This window comes from Gymnodraco acuticeps, unplaced genomic scaffold, assembly GCF_902827175.1.
Source record: "Gymnodraco acuticeps unplaced genomic scaffold, fGymAcu1.1, whole genome shotgun sequence".
Lineage (NCBI taxonomy): Eukaryota > Metazoa > Chordata > Actinopteri > Perciformes > Bathydraconidae > Gymnodraco > Gymnodraco acuticeps.
Genome location: NW_022990021.1, coordinates 571,261 through 583,705, shown reverse-complemented (window position 1 = coordinate 583,705; position 12,445 = coordinate 571,261). Strand labels below are relative to the sequence as shown.

Below are 12,445 nucleotides of genomic sequence, written 5' to 3'. Positions count from 1 at the left end.
ACAATGTTACATATCCTGCACACATGTCTGCACATATCCCTATAACTAAGAACATATTTTAAGTTTCACTGAGGTTATCGAGTAGTAATAATGACACAAGGAAAGTGATATCTTACTTTCTTTTTTTTTAATAGAAAGAATATAAACGTTCTTTGAGCGAAACGTCATGGCTTGACATGCCATCATAAGTCTAAATAAAACAGTGTACAAAAAGAACAAATCTGTACAAAGGGAACATAAAAACAACTTCACAAGAATACAACATTAAGCCAAAGAGGCTTGCTTTCAAAATATCAGGTTGTGGACCTCAGGCGTGGATCTCTGCTCGATCTCTTGGGATTGATGCCGGATGGCTCTCCAGCGCTATCAAGAGCCCGTTTCAATGGTCTGCCTGGGGTCGACACTAGACGTAGAAAACAGACTCGTTACAAATTAACTTGAAAATGAAAAATGAAAATATTTGTATAGATGTATTCCCTGCCCTTACTCCCAGATCAACAAACATACCGAGCTGTCTCTCAATCTCTTCCAGCTGCTTCTTTCTCTCCTCCATTTCTTGCACCTTTCTCAGCATTTCAGGAGACTTCATGTTATTTAAGTGATGGTCACGAGCCTTCGCTGCCTGATCCACCTTCTCCAGAGCTGAGCGTTGTTGAGTGAGCAGGTCTACAGAACAAAACGAGAGAATTTAGGCACAATTGCACTTATAAGAACACCAAAAAGCAACTATGAAATATGATTCTGAGAGATGTCACCTATGTGGTCCTTAAGTAAAAAGTAATGCTGTGGGAAGGGGGCTCCAAACACTTTTAATGTGTCGATTGGTTGGGCTTTGTTATTTCTTCCTCCAAACTTGCCCCTGGAGCTGACCCTGTCCCCCTGCCTGGTCAGGATGGTGGGACATGGCTTCTTTTTCTGCACCACCTGTAAGTAAAGGCACAGTTAAGTGGGGAAAATAAAACACAGGCCGCTGGATGTAGTGGCACGGCTTCACCCTCAGCATCACTCACCGCCTTTCTGTAGTTGTTAGCAGAGTCCAGGTCATCAATCAGAATTGTCTCTCCGAGGATGTTTTTAAAAGCTGCAAAGGAAAGGCAAACAGGAAACCGTCAAAACCGACAAATCTAAAACATTCTTGTTTTACTGATTTACTAGTAAAACTTTCACAATCTGAGACATTAAAGCAGAATACTTTTGAAATTGCTACTGATACATGTATTTGGCAATCAACGTAAATATGTCCCATAAATATTCGAAGCAACTTTTTTTTTTAAATGCAGAAAATTCCTAAATAGTTTTTTTTAATGTGGCACAAGAGGCCCACTTTCTGCTCCAGTGACGGTGAGGTAACACCTCCACTCCTGTGAGGTCCCAGGTGGAACCATTTACCCAGCAGGAGTAATGGGGGCATGAAGGAAATACCCCAACAACAGCAAACACAAAAAGACCTGGGAAGTCTCCGGAAACCCACAGAAAACCTGGGCTGGATCTGCAATAACTAGGCAGAGTCACAGTGAGCATCCATTGGAGGCCGCTAACCCATGTCACGGTCCCGGTCTTCGGTGTACAGCAGCAGGTCTCTGGCGTAGACCGGGTTCCCAGGGGGATCAAAGAGCATGCAGCCACTCCCCATGTGCGGCAACGGTCTGTAAGAAATTCATAACTTAGTAAAGAGACTGAGAGGTTCTAAGAATTGTTATAAAAGGACCAAACAAGTGTTTTTGATTGATTTCCCGAAGAATCCCTGAGGTGCAAACTTTTCCAAAACTCAAAATATTCAGTTTATTATGATACATGATTGGTGTAATGACTCAAACAAAGAGGACTGGAATAGTTGCAGTTGCTGCTTTTTCCCCAAAATAATCAAAAAATGTATTAAATATTTTTGGGTTTGAGATTCCTGGTTAGACCATACGATACATATGGAGTATGGTTTTCTGAAAATAGCTTTTTCAAACTATGCAACACCACTGGTGTGATTCTTTAAGTAGCTGTCTTATTTATAATAATTAGTCACTATTATCATTTAACCAAAATGAAAAAAATCATAATAACTTCTCGTTTCGGACAATCAAAACTGGAGGCAGATGTATTTTCTAATTTTCTTACTTGAATTGCCCCTAGTTTCAGAGTTTTGATATGCTGGATTTCTTTAAATTTAAATGTACAGTATGTTATCTGATGAACGAAAGCAGGAACTCATATGTGTTTACAATCTATTTATAATTGGTCTTTTTCATCCTGTAATTTTTCTTGTTTGGTTACTATGCCGCATGAATGTTCGTCTTGGGAGGGAAGTCCTTCCTGTGGTTCTTCCTGGAGGACATTTTCCTTATCCAATTGTTAAGGCCCTTAAGGCTAATTTGTGGTTTCCTAATATTGAAGTGTATAAATATAATTGCCTAAACTTCACAGAAGCTGTCCTTATTGGCTATTTGTTCAAGAAAGAGGTGCCACAAGATCTTTAAATGACTGTTTTTGTAAGGCTTGGGGGAAGGAGAAAGCTTAACAATGAAAGACTATAATCAAGGACGAACAGTAATCTCACCAGGAAATTCACGCAATAATGAAATGAATCGCATTGAAGTGTGTGGGCACAAATACAGCTTGCAAACCTTTTGGGCTCACAAAACACTATTTAAAAAGGATACTATCATGGACCCAGATTGTTTACCTGTTGCCAGGGTGCACAAAAACACTGTCGAGGGCCATGACCTGCTGCCGGCCCCTGGTGTCGTCATAGATCCTCTTCGCTGCTTCAGTGGTTTTGGTGATGACACAGTCCATGTCCCCCTGGATGTGCCAGGAGATAACCCACGCAGCATGATCGTCCTCCACGAAGGCCAGGTGGCCGACCTGCATGCAGAGAGGTAGAGGCTTGAACACACAGCGCTGACAACAGTTTTCTCTGATACACATATTTAGCAGAAGCATTGATTGGACAAATGTGCATCGAGGTCACTGTTTCCGGAAATTAAACTGGGGTTCAAAAGCTGCTAATCTAACAGAATTCCTTCTTCCCGATGATATTACCATTCCCAAAACATCCTGCTGCCCCTTGTAGTGATCCTGGAGGGAGCAAACTCTTCTGCGTGTTTTCATTATCTTTTCAATTTCAGCACGCTTCTCAGTTATGAGTCTGTCAAAATGTGGAATCTACAACAAAACAAACGGAAGATATGTAAATGTCAGTTCTTGATTATGTGTATAGATGAGATCCTAATTTCAACATGTACAGAAAATACGTGTGTATAGAGTTCAAATGGTACACATACGGTTTGTGCTGTTTCCATGTTCCTCCTGTGAAGATCCTTTCTAATCGAAGTCTCTTTGTGACTTGCAGCGATGTGATGAGCTGTGAGGGAAGAAGCACTTGCAATTATGGACAATTTCAAATATAAATGGGTAGACACAAAAGAAAAGGCGCGGAATGTTTAACTCTATACTCTCTTGGTACCAGTTATAGTGTGTTTGTAATACCAAATGTTAAAAAAGCTGGTGTCAAAGTATATGCTGCTTCTCATAAACATTTCAAATAAACACGTGAGTTGTCCGACTGAAATGTGATTTAAACCCAACTCTAAACACGTGTCTGTGTAGAACAAAACATAGATGGAACAAATACAAAATATGTAATATAGTCTTACAGGTCAGCACACTAAGGAGTTGTCCATAAGTGTTAAATAACTCTTTATCTGCATGAACAGCAGTGGTGAGATCATCTTTCTTCTTGGACAGCTCAGACATTTTCCGTTGGTTGTCTGCATCTAAAACAGAGAGATAAAGGAAGATGATTGTGGTTAAAATCACAGAAAGAATGCAGACTAAAGTTGCACATAACTAAAACATTATTTGTGAAATCTGAGTCATATCTCATGCACCAATATTAGCCCCGGATCATACCATTGTAGAAGTGGAAGGGCAGCTCAAAGGGGGCCAGGGTGGGGGGAACCATCGGCCCTTCAGGTGTGAAGAGGAGGGTGTATGCACTTCCATTCTCCCCGGGGCTGTTCTCCATGAGAGCCAGCCTCTGCGCAGAATAAATTAAACAACAATGTGCATCATGGCGCCGATCCAAAATAAAGGTTGTGGTGTGTACTATGGCAAATGGTTACTCACGTCGATATGTGCCTTTCCTTCTTCCAAGCTAATTTCCAAAAATGTGGTTTTGCCTTCAAACAGAGGGATGGTTTTGTTGCCGTCTCCGCTGCAGTTCTTTATAGAAATGACCACATTCCCGTTAAGGTCTTCCCCCGTTGGGTTTCCAGAAGAATCCTGGAATCAGACAAAGAAACCATCTGATAAACAGTCACTTATTTTAATGTATCTAAAGGGAAAAGTGTTTGTTCTTTCGCAATAAAGTAGACATCCTTCTGAGGAGGAAATCTCACCATTATCCTCAGAGTCATATTCTCCACCAAGGTTCGGTGGGCTAACACCTTACTGTAGGAAACAACTGGGGTGGGTGGCTGAGAGGCGGGTCCCAGTTTGACAGGTTGATTGGCCACCACATTTATAGTGATCTACAGAGAGGAAACAGTGCCGAGTCATTATTTTCAATGAGTCAGGATTATGATCTACTCACCTGAACAAACACCTTCCTGTTAAACAGACATGAGAGATAACATTATGTCTTGTATTTCAGATTAATGCTGGGTGTGTGAAAAGTGCTGTGATGTAACCAGATTCTAGGCTCCACCAACCTGTTCACTGAAAAGGAATGTAGCTCCTTCCAGTCGTAGAGAAAACTGGACCGTGTGTTTTCCAACTTGTTCTGGGATCTCTTTATCTCTGTAGTGAAAGAAATACAAAGGTTAACTTTCTTGGACGGATCCTGGCTAGCTGTTTGTGCTAAGTTAACTGGATGCTTTTAAAATCGTATAAAAACAAGAGCGCTATCTCAGTCATCATCTAACTTTTCCTTTTAAAATATTGCAACAACTCAGAGAAATACATAAGCAGATGAAAGCATTTTACCTAAAGTAAAAACGGTCGCTCTTCTGGTTCTCCATGGGTTTACTGCATTTCAGCTCAGTGGCCTGGACAAAAGAAGAATATAACACAACAATTAAGGATGTACTTTAAGCAAATGAAAGTCAGAGACATTCCCCATGATTAGTCAGCCACTTACCGTCTTTGGTGGAATTCTTCCTGATTGCACTCCCTTCCACAGCAGCATGGACGCAGCAGCAGGATTGGTGGTAATGGGGCTTCCTTCATCAGACACCACCGTCACAGAGAAGACTAAAAAGACACACAGCTGCTTAGTTTGCTCAGAGATGCTAAACAAGATGGAGAGAAAATAGAGAAACAATAGGGATGCAGACCTGGGAAGACGCCTCCTGCAGGAAACGTTGCATTGTTGTCGTACACCACGGACAGGCTCACAGGTTTGTTGGGATCAGGAGTGATGGTGATATTCACTGAGGGACCGGGGATGGGTTTGCGGTCGAGGGACCCTTTAAAATCCAGCTGATAGTACCCCCTAGTGGACCAACAGAGTAACAACACTTAAACTAGAAACTTGTGGAATACGTCATGTTTACACTACTGGAAATGTGGACGACCTTTGATTTGGGATTTTTATTTGCATTATGATAATTAAAAAAACAATGGCGCTCACTTTGGTCCGCTCAAACTGGTAACAGTGAAAGAGGCTTTCCCTTCCATGTTCACAGGTTGTGAAACAACAGATGACTTCACCTAAAGAAACAAGATCTCATTAAATGTCTGTACAAATCAGAAGTAAGTTCCTGGTCATTGCTGGAAAGTTGAAATGGAACAAAGCAAATATTACGTGTTGGTATTTGCTTGTAAAGCTAACCTTCAGTGCCTGTGGTGACGACTTCAATTGAACCACCACCCTCTGGTCCGAGCAGGGGTTCCCCCACTCGTCACACAGCTGGACAACAAACGGTGTGTCGATGCCTTGGTCATTCAACACCTGCAGAGGCTGATAGGTATAGAAGAGGAGCTCAGACAGATAGTTGGTGCTGTAAATATAACACTGTGAGGTAACAGGGTCAAAGGGGTTCTCTTTTAAATGTTATTATAGAGTGGTGCAGGAATGAGTCATTAACCAGCTAGCATGTTTAGCACTTCGGGGCTCCCTTGTCTCAAAGTCAAAAATGTTTTGATTGTGTTTTTGTTTAGATTCCCAAATTAGGTCTTAAATTTAAGCTCAGGAGAGTTTTACGTTTATTTCTAATACATCAAAAACACTTGCTTAGCGGTAGCGACGCAAAATCATGCAACTGTGATTTAGTTCGTTTGTAGCATTTTCTTTTGGCAAATGTATTTACGATTCAACTTTTATATTATTTAATATGTGGAGACTATCCTACTAAATTAAAAAAAGGAATTTAGTAGCATAAACCTGTCCGCCACAGATCTTATTTTCTACAATACTACGAAATGTTTTTTCTTCTCAGAACAAAAACGCGTCATGACTGCACCAATCTATTGAGCTGTAACCAGGGAAGTGGTGATAAGGATCTGAATCCCTCTCTCCAGTAACTTCCTGTCTTACCTGCACTGGCCCACTGACTAGTTTAAGCTGTGCAGGGACTCCAGCGGTCACTTTTACTATGACGCGCTCCTCATATTTCTCGTAGGTGAAGCAGATCTCTCTGGGGCCAACAGTCCCCGACCTGAACTGCACCCCCATCACCAGAACAGAACTGCTGCTCTCCTGATTTCAACACACATGAGAGAGTGAGGGTTAATTCATCAGTTATTATCAGTATATCTACACAGTTATGGAAGTATCCAGATAATTTACTTGAGCAAAAGTATTGGAAACACAATCTAGAAATAAAGAGTAATACATTTTTTGGATTATATGAACTGTAACTTAGAAAAAAATACAATAAAGTTGGATCAAAAGTAAATGTACCCATTAGGTCGAATGGCCTTCGTCACAATAGCATTGTTACAGAGTATTTATTTATTCAAGGAGTTTAATTAAGATTAATTTAAATTGACAGAAAATGTATCAATATCTAACTAAATTAATTCATTAATATCACTACTGTAATAAAGAATGAATCGCTTTAAATGATTTTCAAGGCAAATAGGCAACAATGGTGTCTTGCTGCGAGAAGTTACTGCTTTTCTTTGTTTTACATCTTGTATAGATCATTAAATCTAAATCAAAGAAAAGTAGCCAAAGGATAAATGTAGTGGGATACAATGCACACTATTGCCCGGTGGTAGTAATAAATCAGCATAACAAGAAACCAGAAAAGTTGCATTCCAGTTATTTATAGCTGCCCAACAACTCATTAAATCAGCAACACAATTATCTAATTAGTTGCTGTATCTCTTACAAGAAAAGAACATGCTTTTGAATGAGTGCATGCCATAGAGTGTATATAAGAAGGGAATACTCATCAGGTGGCATTTAACAACACAGCCCTTGCACCGCCCATAAATTAACAAGGCATGGAGATATCATGGCAATAAATCAAAGATAGGCAGTATTGTAGTATAATAGGACACCTCAATGCGTCAGGAACGCTGCTGGTGCCACACAGAGACTGAAAATGCACTTTAGGAGGTGCTCCTTATCAGTGCCATTCAAGTTGATAACCTTGCTTGCTCATGCATACAGTATAGCCTCTGCTTGGCTTTGTTATGGTGTCATGGATGGAGAAATAGGGCTTCCCCCCATGGAGAGATAGGGCTTCCCCCCATGGCGAGTCACAGGATGTAGGAGGAAGAGCTTAGCCTGATAAATGTTGGGGAAAGCTAAGATAGTGAAGACAGCATGGGTGAAAGACAATGTTTCAATTCAGGGCTTCATTTCTGTTGCCCAAGTCCTCCGTAAGGTTGAGAGTCTTTTTTTCCTACCTGCCATTTGAAGGTGATGGCCGATTCGTCCAGACCCTCAGCTTTCACTGCCATGTGGTTCTTAGAGTCGGAGGAAAGCGTCTTTGTTACATTATCATACTGGTCCACAAGCTCCAAGCCTGTAAAAGAAAAGAAAAAAAGATGTGTATCATGAAGCTGTCAAACATATCCTAATAAATCAGATGTATTGTTGATAATGTTCACACTCACTGATGTTTCCTGGTATGACTTCCCCGAGCTTCACTGTGCTTTTCAGTAGAGTTGCTTTCAGCCGGTTTGGTTCATCAGGCTGTGGTCTACAAACAAAACAAGCAGGGATGTGGATTTGAAACATACCAGTCTAGATATCAAAATAAATGTTAGACAATTAGGGCAAATATGCTTAATGCAGGAGAGTTAGATGAAAAAATCTTCTTCTTAAATATAAAGCTGTGCAGGAAATATGTGACAATTAATTAACTTAACAGGGGGATTGTTTGCCCTCCCGACAGAGCTCAGCTAGCTTAATCATTTCCTCACTAGTCTTTAAGCTAAGCTAATAAACGGCATGCATACTTATTACACAGACATGAAGGTATCAGTCTTCTCAGCTAACTCCTGACAAGAAAGCAATCAAGCATATTTCTAAAAACAAACTATGCTTCTCAGTTTGCATCACATAATCACAGTGTAGAGAGAAGATGTGCTTTACTTGATGTGGAAGGAGACTGACACATTCTGGTCTTGGTAGGACACCTGGAAGAAGCGCTCCTCCTGCACCTGATGGGGCACCTTTAGGTCCGGCAGCTTCCCCTGGACCAAATCTCTCAGATTTACATCGCCTGTCCAGTTAACCTTAAACACAATCATAATGAACAAAGAAAAAGTCAGTAACAAGCTAGGAAATGTTCAGAAAAACAACGAGTGAGCATGGTTTCTTTTTATTTATTTATCCCCACACCATTTACAAAACCAACAGGAGAGGAACACACATATATGCGAGACACACCTTTATCTTGGAGGCTATTTCAGCCGTGAGGGGAATGTCTCTACCAGCCTCATCGTACAGTTTGTAGAAGAGGTTTTCCATCAGGCCTCCAGCCAGCCAGAGTATCTTTTCGTTGTCCGTGAGTACCAAGTTCTCATCGTCCTTGCTGCAGATCTCCATGCGGCTGACTCTTTTGCTCGGCACCACCTCCAGCTCCCTCATCACCGGCTTGATTTTCTTCTGACTCTTGTTGGAAAACCGAGAAGGGATTGAGACATCGTGATAAAGATTACATTATGGATTTTTCTACAAAGCAGAAATCTTTGTTGTGGAGTTTTTAAACTTACAGGCATCTCAAATTGAACATGGAGCTTTTCTGGTTGTCCCTTAATTATTTTCAAGTTTACGGGCTTTATCATGAGCTGTCCGGCTCCTGAGTTGCTGCAGTCAGTAGCCACTCCCGGAAACCCCTGAACCTAAGGGCCAGATAAAACTGTTTATTTATGTTCAGATTATATTAGGGGAAGTAAATAGAGCAGGCCCACAAATAAGAAAACATGACCGTTTTTATAGAGATTAATTCCTGGCATTCACACCCCCATACCTCGCATCGAACGATCTGTTTGGAGTTAGCTGTGATGTTTCCTGCCTCATCGTGGATCTCAACATTAAACAAGATAGGTTTTCCATTATCTACTTTGATTGGTTTGTCTTCTGGTGTCACGTGGATGGAGTGTGCAGTACCTGAAAAAAAGCCCAGTTTTTTTTTATTTTATCAACTATGACGAGGAATATTTAATTGACAGGGAGAAAAAGATGAGGAGGACTGCTGACAACATGGTGGTTTGATTATTATCTAAATGTTCGTAGCAAACCAGTTAAACCGCACCTGATTTACGTCTGAAATCTCTACCAACCCCCCAGGTAATATTCAGAAGGCAATAAGTTGATTGTTTGAAATGTAATGACACCAGCAACGAAAAAGCTACGAATAGAAAATGATTATCGATCATAATTTCTCGCAGCACAAACCGTCTTACCAGGAAGAAGACTGAACTTGATAGTCTCTGTGTTTTGCGTCAAGCCCGGCAGGGTCACTCTCAGATCATATGTCTGCGGCATAAACAGGATGGAAATGAAATAACAGAGGTTAAGAAGCAGTGGGATCTTTTCTTGGGTATCAAGCAGTAGCACTTTGTGTCAAATATTGTAGTTTTGTCTACAGGGCTGAAAATTGATATATTTTACAAGTTTGCTTTTCCCTTGAAACAACCTTTAGTTCTAGCAAACCAATTTCAGAGCAGAGTTAAGAGCATCTTGTTTTTCTAACCTTTGGTTGTAGGTAGTTCAAGACTTTTCCACTTGCTTTGACACGTCTGATGTATAACGTCGTCCCACTGCTTTCCGTTTTGTCGAAATTGAGTGAAGTCAGGCTACTAAGTAATAATAATAAGGAAAATGTTGTTAAAGGGGCCAGCACATCCAACATCTTGCAAATTAAAGACATGATCACATTTAAGATAAACCTATGATACTGAAATATATACAAATCAGTTAAATAAGTAAAGCCATGTCTAAGCAGCGTTTCATTTAATTAGAATAAAAGGGGGTCTTCTAAGGAAGCTGTCCACGGCAAAAAACAAAAGGAAACAAATCAAAATTAGGGTGAAGGGACCCACCTGCATTTGAGTATAGGTTTGAGATCTGGAGGAGGCACTGTGGGGTGGTCGTAACCGTCCTTTATCTGCAGAGGAATGTCGAAGGGCATTCCCACGCGAAGACTGGAGCTCATTGTACCAATAACAAAACTCTCAGCCTTTCCCTCTGAGAAGGGTGGAAACAATGGACATGCGTGATTATGGCATTCAGAATGGTTAATGATTATGAGAAGCTAAAGTTTCCTTGTGTTTCAAACCTTTGATGGTGAAGTTGAGTTTGTAGCTCGGGAGCTCTGTGCCCCCAAAGCTGTCGGCCTTGTTCTCGTTGATAAGAGTCCTCAGTATCAGAGTATACTCCCCCAGGCCGGTCAGCATCTCTGCCAAGGGTGAAATGTTTGCAACTTGATACATGATCTTTCCGGAGACAAATACTTCTGGACATTCAAAATTCAAACCAATATTTATGAAACTGACAAATAAAATGGAACGTACCAATCTTTTTGAACCAGAAAAACTTTGCTGAAGTAGGGGTAGCATGACTTAAGACTTCTTTTTTTTGACCTGCAAATGAAAACATAAAGAGTTTAGTTTAAGCTGTGCACCAAAAATCGAAAAAACAACTAGAACAAAGTACAGCTGGCTAGTATTGCATTTTCAAATAGCTGCTTTTTTCGGGCGGTAGATGGAATACTATTGGTTAGCAGACTTTTAATTTCAATTTATCAAATTTCAATGTACCAACTTTAGCTTTGAGAAAATTATTTAAAAAAGCAATTTTTCATCATTTAAAAAAGATAATATAATCATAGTATAATCAAGTATGTACAAATGACAGGATAATCCATAATTTAATCATAATTACTATTTGTAGCAGCTCTGTAAGGAATCAGGTAAACATAAAAAAAAAACTCCTGTAGTTATGATGATTCCACATCAAGCGTGTATCTCTTTGAATGAAAGTTTTATAATATAGTTTTTAGATATCATAAAACAACAGATTCCTTCCGGTTACACCCATAATGATCTACTCTTTAATAGTTTGATCACTGTTTGGTTTTCAAATGCTATTTTCTTTTTCTCTTACTTCATTACTGCTTACCAGGCTTATTACCATGCTGAAAGACTTTGAGATCAATAATGAGTCTTTTCCCGGCTCCCTGGCCAACTGCTGGCATCTGGGATATAGACTCTCCTTTCTTGTTCATTATGTTGATGCTGAGTGGCCCTGAAATTATGCAAACAACGTTTAGAAAAAAGGACAATTGTATTATTTGACCTGGTGTTGTACACAGAAAATGCAACAGTTTACCTAATGGAGTCCCAGCTGGACGAGCGCCACCCTCTAGCCAGGGGTCTCCTTCAGGCCAGCTCACGTTCAGACACTCTGGAAGCCTGGCACAAACAAATACCATTAGCTAATAAAATGTCCTCAAGGGTTAAGTACCACAACTAGTCAGGAGAAGGAGATACGGTGTAGGGAAATTAAGCATCGTAAAACAAATGACTTCCAAAAAATGTTAGAAAGTGGGATATTGGAGAGGATTGAGCTCTGTAAAGGGTGTAAATATTGACTATGCTAGCAGTATAAGAGCATTTCCCCTATCTGCTTACTCACTTGGCTAGGTCATTGTCAATGTTTCTCTGGATGGCTTCGGAAGTGGCGTTCTTGTCAATCTTGGAAATGGGTATGGTCTTGATCTTGTCGTGAAATGCTTTGGGTTCCTAGGAAACAGATTTGTTGGTTGATATCAGCCTCAGTTTTGTCCTTTATTGAATCCTTAAAGTACTAAGACTGAGATAAAGATTAGTAATAATTGTCTTCTTACCATACAAATTTCCACCTCTCCCCCTGTGGCAAAGACATCTTCTTCATGTTGTCCATACAGCAAGAAACGCACCACGCTGCCATAGAGAATGGGCTGCGTTTTCTGAGACTTCACCTGTATGAAGAAGTATGTGGGCATCAATA

The 12,445-nt window shown here is 40.4% G+C and overlaps 1 protein-coding gene across 6 annotated transcripts in view; it reads right to left on the bottom strand.

The window, feature by feature from the left end:
- Positions 1-112: 112 nt before the first annotated feature.
- Positions 113-12,445, bottom strand: part of smchd1 (structural maintenance of chromosomes flexible hinge domain containing 1) — a 32,420-nt gene continuing 20,087 nt past the window's right edge. For 2 of the 6 annotated variants that reach the window (XM_034214024.1, XM_034214020.1), the window contains 34 exons: positions 12,303-12,416; positions 12,092-12,198; positions 11,786-11,868; positions 11,576-11,701; positions 10,969-11,037; positions 10,734-10,853; positions 10,498-10,642; positions 10,149-10,254; positions 9,859-9,931; positions 9,423-9,562; positions 9,166-9,294; positions 8,840-9,064; positions 8,543-8,685; positions 8,062-8,147; positions 7,852-7,970; positions 6,530-6,691; positions 5,825-5,953; positions 5,624-5,703; positions 5,328-5,485; positions 5,132-5,244; positions 4,978-5,039; positions 4,704-4,791; positions 4,392-4,523; positions 4,120-4,275; positions 3,904-4,030; positions 3,648-3,767; positions 3,276-3,355; positions 3,034-3,156; positions 2,675-2,856; positions 1,540-1,646; positions 1,011-1,081; positions 756-924; positions 508-666; positions 113-403 (listed from right to left, as the gene is read on the bottom strand). In XM_034214024.1, the coding sequence (XP_034069915.1) occupies positions 294-403; positions 508-666; positions 756-924; positions 1,011-1,081; positions 1,540-1,646; positions 2,675-2,856; positions 3,034-3,156; positions 3,276-3,355; positions 3,648-3,767; positions 3,904-4,030; positions 4,120-4,275; positions 4,392-4,523; positions 4,704-4,791; positions 4,978-5,039; positions 5,132-5,244; positions 5,328-5,485; positions 5,624-5,703; positions 5,825-5,953; positions 6,530-6,691; positions 7,852-7,970; positions 8,062-8,147; positions 8,543-8,685; positions 8,840-9,064; positions 9,166-9,294; positions 9,423-9,562; positions 9,859-9,931; positions 10,149-10,254; positions 10,498-10,642; positions 10,734-10,853; positions 10,969-11,037; positions 11,576-11,701; positions 11,786-11,868; positions 12,092-12,198; positions 12,303-12,416 (4,113 nt within the window). In that variant the 3' untranslated portion in view covers positions 113-293. Of the gene's footprint in view, positions 404-507; positions 667-755; positions 925-1,010; positions 1,082-1,471; positions 1,647-2,674; positions 2,857-3,033; positions 3,157-3,275; positions 3,356-3,647; positions 3,768-3,903; positions 4,031-4,119; positions 4,276-4,391; positions 4,524-4,703; positions 4,792-4,977; positions 5,040-5,131; positions 5,245-5,327; positions 5,486-5,623; positions 5,704-5,824; positions 5,954-6,529; positions 6,692-7,851; positions 7,971-8,061; positions 8,148-8,542; positions 8,686-8,839; positions 9,065-9,165; positions 9,295-9,422; positions 9,563-9,858; positions 9,932-10,148; positions 10,255-10,497; positions 10,643-10,733; positions 10,854-10,968; positions 11,038-11,575; positions 11,702-11,785; positions 11,869-12,091; positions 12,199-12,302; positions 12,417-12,445 lie in introns of those variants that run through there. The other 4 variants (XM_034214023.1, XM_034214021.1, XM_034214022.1 and 1 more) reach the window with 4 other exon arrangements.